Source organism: Tupaia chinensis, unplaced genomic scaffold (assembly GCF_000334495.1).
Source record: "Tupaia chinensis unplaced genomic scaffold, TupChi_1.0 Scaffold000671_1, whole genome shotgun sequence".
Lineage (NCBI taxonomy): Eukaryota > Metazoa > Chordata > Mammalia > Scandentia > Tupaiidae > Tupaia > Tupaia belangeri.
Window position 1 is genome coordinate 3085088 of NW_006160193.1, and position 4073 is coordinate 3089160.

Genomic DNA, 4073 nt, shown 5'->3' on the forward strand with positions numbered 1-4073 from the left:
ATTTTGTAAAAATGCATTATTCCCTCATCCAAAAAACCACCACTTTATTATCTTAAAGCTACTTGGCTTTACAAAAAAAAAAAAAAAAAAAAAAAAAAAAAAAAAAAAAAAAAAAAAAAAGGAAAAGAGGGGAAGAAGGACAGAGAGGAAGGAAAGAAATTAAATAAGGAAAAATTTGGAAAAAAGAAGAAAGGACTCACGGAGGATGGAGAGTGGAGAGGAGACACCGAGGAAGAGAAAGATCTGATCTGGAAAGGCACCTAATTCATGGCATTCGGAAATGGACGGAATGTGGGTTTCAAAGAGAAAGCAGCAAAGCAGGTAAGACAGACAACAGGCCGATACTCTCCGTGGGATGCCATGGCAGGATCTCCTTCCCGAAACCCAGATGGCAAGGGTCCCAGCAGCAGGTCACGTCACCTGCACCTAGCTTTCACACCAGCTCGTCTCTACGCTTGGTCTGTCCCGTGTTCTCAAGGACTAAGATGTTCGGTCTGCACTTCTTTCTGCTCTGAAGGGCGGGAGAGGTGTGGGGTGGTGGTAGCCGCCACAGGCTGATGGTGAAGGCAGACGACCTCTCCCGCTCTCCTCTCCATCTGACATCTTATGGATGGCCTCTAGAGGAAGGGAGGGCTGTGGAATGTTGCCGACATCTTTACAGAAACTGATTTTTCCACTCAACACTAATAAAGAATTTCCCATCCCGTCTGCTGTGGCCACACCAAGGAGCCTTGATGCAAGGTTCAGGGCCTTCAGAACGAAGCCCAAAGCCAACAGTTCTTGTGTAGGCCAATTCCGACAACAATATACACAACTAAAATGATTGGTGAACCAAAGCATTTAACTACTTCCTTTTGTCTTTTTCTCGAAGGTTGTCAAACAACCCTTTTTTTCTCCTGTACAATAGGACTTAACATACAAATTTTTTTTTTGCAATATTTTATCCTGCCAAATTAAAAAAATATATTATGGCAGCCTGTTTGTTTTTGTTTTTTTTTTCTTTTTATTTCCAAATTCACTAACACAGAGGTACATTAAATCCCTTTAAAAGGACAAGCTTACAGTTAAAAAATTACAAGCTCCAGTAAAAATACAGCAAGTGCCTACATTATATGAACCAACCAATATATCCATTCCAGAGGGAGGTGGGAAGAGAAAAATAAGTACAGGTCAGAAATGTGATTTTTTTTTCTGCAAAGCAATAACAATATTAAGCACTTTTTTTTCTACATACTTTTTCTACATGGTGTAGCAATCCCCTTTTAATCCCCAAATACAAGTTTCTATACATTTTTTTTTGAAATAAAAATTCAACACCCAAGGCAGAAAAAAATTTACTAAAACTCCGACTTTACAGTTACTTTGACAAGAACAAATTTATAGACCCACCATTTAAATTTTACTGCAACATTTTCAAGGAAAAGAAAAGGGTTTTTTTTTTTTTCTTGTTTTGTAAAATGCCCAGGCATTCTCAATTATTACAAATACTGGTCCACTTTTACAGTAATCAAGAAATTTTAATATATATAATATATACTAAAACCCCGTCACCAAAAGAAAACAATATACACGCGGCCACTGTGGCATTTTCGTATAACCTATTAAGCAAACTTTGAAAAAAATGATCGCTCCAACACACATACACACAATTTTTTTTTTACCCTTGTATGTATCCAATACTGTAAACGTATTTTTAAGACAGAGTGCACTAAATTTAACTTTAGAAAAAAATCAGCCGTTGTTCCTGAATTGTTTTTGTTTTGTTTTTCATTCAACGATATCAACTTGTAACTTGTGTCACTGGAGTTTTAATTCAGCAGTAAATCACCTCCACTCCGTATCTAAGCAGCGCTGTCCCCAAAACAGAAGGGGCTGAGGGGAATTCAGCTAAAGGGTATCCAAGGTTGTGCTGGGTTTATTTCTTCATTTGATTGGGTCTTATGGCATTTTCACGTCCTCTATCTTCAACCAGGATTTTTTTTTCTTTTTTTTTTTTTTACTTAAAGTAAATGTGGCTTGGTTTGTTTCTAAAGAATGTACTTTTCTTGTTTTACTTTTTAAAAAAGTCTTTTCATTTCAAAAACAAAAACAAAAAAAAAAAGAAAGTTTTGCATTTGTCTCAAGAGACTCAAATAGGAAGATCAGTTTTCAAGGCACTCACATCAAATTGAATGGCAGTAGAAAAACTGTCCGATAAATTATTAGTTTCTTTTGTTTTTTAAAGTGCCAGTATTGTGAATGCCACGCTTAGCAACACTGACACTCAATCTCAGCTGTCCTTACAGTTTAACCCACCGCTGGGCCAAAGAGAAGAACATGCTGCAATTTCTTGTTTAGAAGCCATTGAATTTAAATGCAAACAAAAGCTTTAAAGTGCGGGTCAACAGAATTCAAATGTCTAATTCTAACAGTCCAATGCTCAGTACCTTCCAACCTAATGAGACCAAAAACAAAACAAAACAAAACAAAACAAAACAAAAGGAAACTAGCGCTGGGCACCTTCAGATGGAGCTTTCCCCTACTTCTCCAGTACAAGGGAGCGAAAGTTCACAAGTCCCCCCTTGTCCCTGCACAGTCATCAGCGTGCATTCAATGAGAACACTAACTTCCTCAGCTGGCCGTCAGAGCATCTGTCTGATGAGCCGGGATCGTTACCACTGGCAGCCACGCAGGGCTTGCGGTATATGTGGTGGGGAAGGAGAGAGAGGCCGCCTCGCCAGAAGCCCGAAGGAACACCACTGGTTTCTCCCTTTCTGTCACCACGGCCACCGCCATCTACCCAAAATGTACCCTCAGCCCATTCCGTTGAGCCTAACTCACGGCAAAGAGCAGAGGTGGCCTCCCAGGGCATACCACCTACCGAGAAGAGACAGTATGGGCTGGTGGCGCCTGTGGGCCATTTCTCAGAGTAGCCCTGCAAACCGCTTTCTCTGGTGGTGCCGAGTTAGTGGGGTGCCCCTCCACCATCACCACTGAAAGGGCCCTACAGAATGGGAAAGTTGAAATCAACACAGGAAAAGGCCTCTGTTACCCAGGACGCATCAGTGCTACACCTCCGCTCCAGCTCTGAAACAAAGTGCTACAACTTTAAAGATTGTTATCCGCTGTACATCCACACCCCCGTCAAAAACAAAACAAATCAAAAATGCATGCCACTTTATTTCAGGACCGAAAAACACACAAACAAAAAAAAAGGAATAAAAAAGTAAACAACTTTAAAAGTCATTTAAGTGTTGGCTTCTTCACAAGAAATTACACATGCTTAGCTTAAATTTCAAAAAAGCAGCGCCCCCCCACCCCAAATTATAATTTAAAAGATATGCCCCCCTCTGCATTGCTTGCGAGACATTGCTCAGGCTACCACTGGGTTTTTGTGTTTTTTTTTTTTAAATGAAGAAGGGATGGCTACCCAACAAAATCTTTTAAAGGAATTTCAACAGAAAGAATAATAATAAAAAGTACCTGCACATGCCAAAAAAATGACAAAACCCAATAAATACAGAAATTATTGCACAGTTAAAAGGCTCCACAATTTTTACGGCCTTAATCAACCCTCGGGTTTCCATAGGACTTCGCAGACACAGGTTAGGTTGGAGTGCCGCCTCCCCTGGGCCCCGGGGACACACGGGGCGCGAAGCGGCGGTGACACGGAGGCAAGTCAGGTGAGCTTTCTCTCGTTGGCCACGGTTCCACTGTACAGGTGCGGGGTGCCCGGCCCGCGCGCTTAGCTCCTCTCGGCCTGCTCGATTTTGACGTCGTTAGTCAGCAAGTGCTCGCCGTGCCACTTTTTCATGTGTTTCTCCAGGGTGCTGTAGACGCTGAAGGGCATCTGGCAGATGTCGCAGCGGTACACCTCCTTGCCGATCTGCCCGTGCGTCTTCATGTGGCGCGTGAGCTTGCTGCTCTGCGCGCACGCGTAGTTGCACAGCTCGCACTTGTAAGGCCGCTCGCCGGTGTGGCTCCGCCGGTGCACCGTCAGGTTGCTGCAGTTCTTGAACACCTTGCCGCAGTACTCGCACGTGTCGCTGCGCCGGCCCTCCTTGGAGCTCGGCCGCCCGGGGCCCGGGCCGCCC

The 4073-nt window shown here is 42.9% G+C and overlaps 1 protein-coding gene across 1 annotated transcript in view; it reads right to left on the minus strand.

Moving 5' to 3' along the window:
* Nucleotides 1-275: 275 nt before the first annotated feature.
* Nucleotides 276-4073, minus strand: part of BCL11B (BCL11 transcription factor B) — an 83255-nt gene continuing 79457 nt past the window's right edge. Inside the window, exon 5 of the mRNA XM_027776372.1 lies at nt 276-4072. Within this exon, the coding sequence (XP_027632173.1) occupies nt 3725-4072 (348 nt within the window). The 3' untranslated portion in view covers nt 276-3724. The remainder of the gene's footprint in view (nt 4073) is intronic.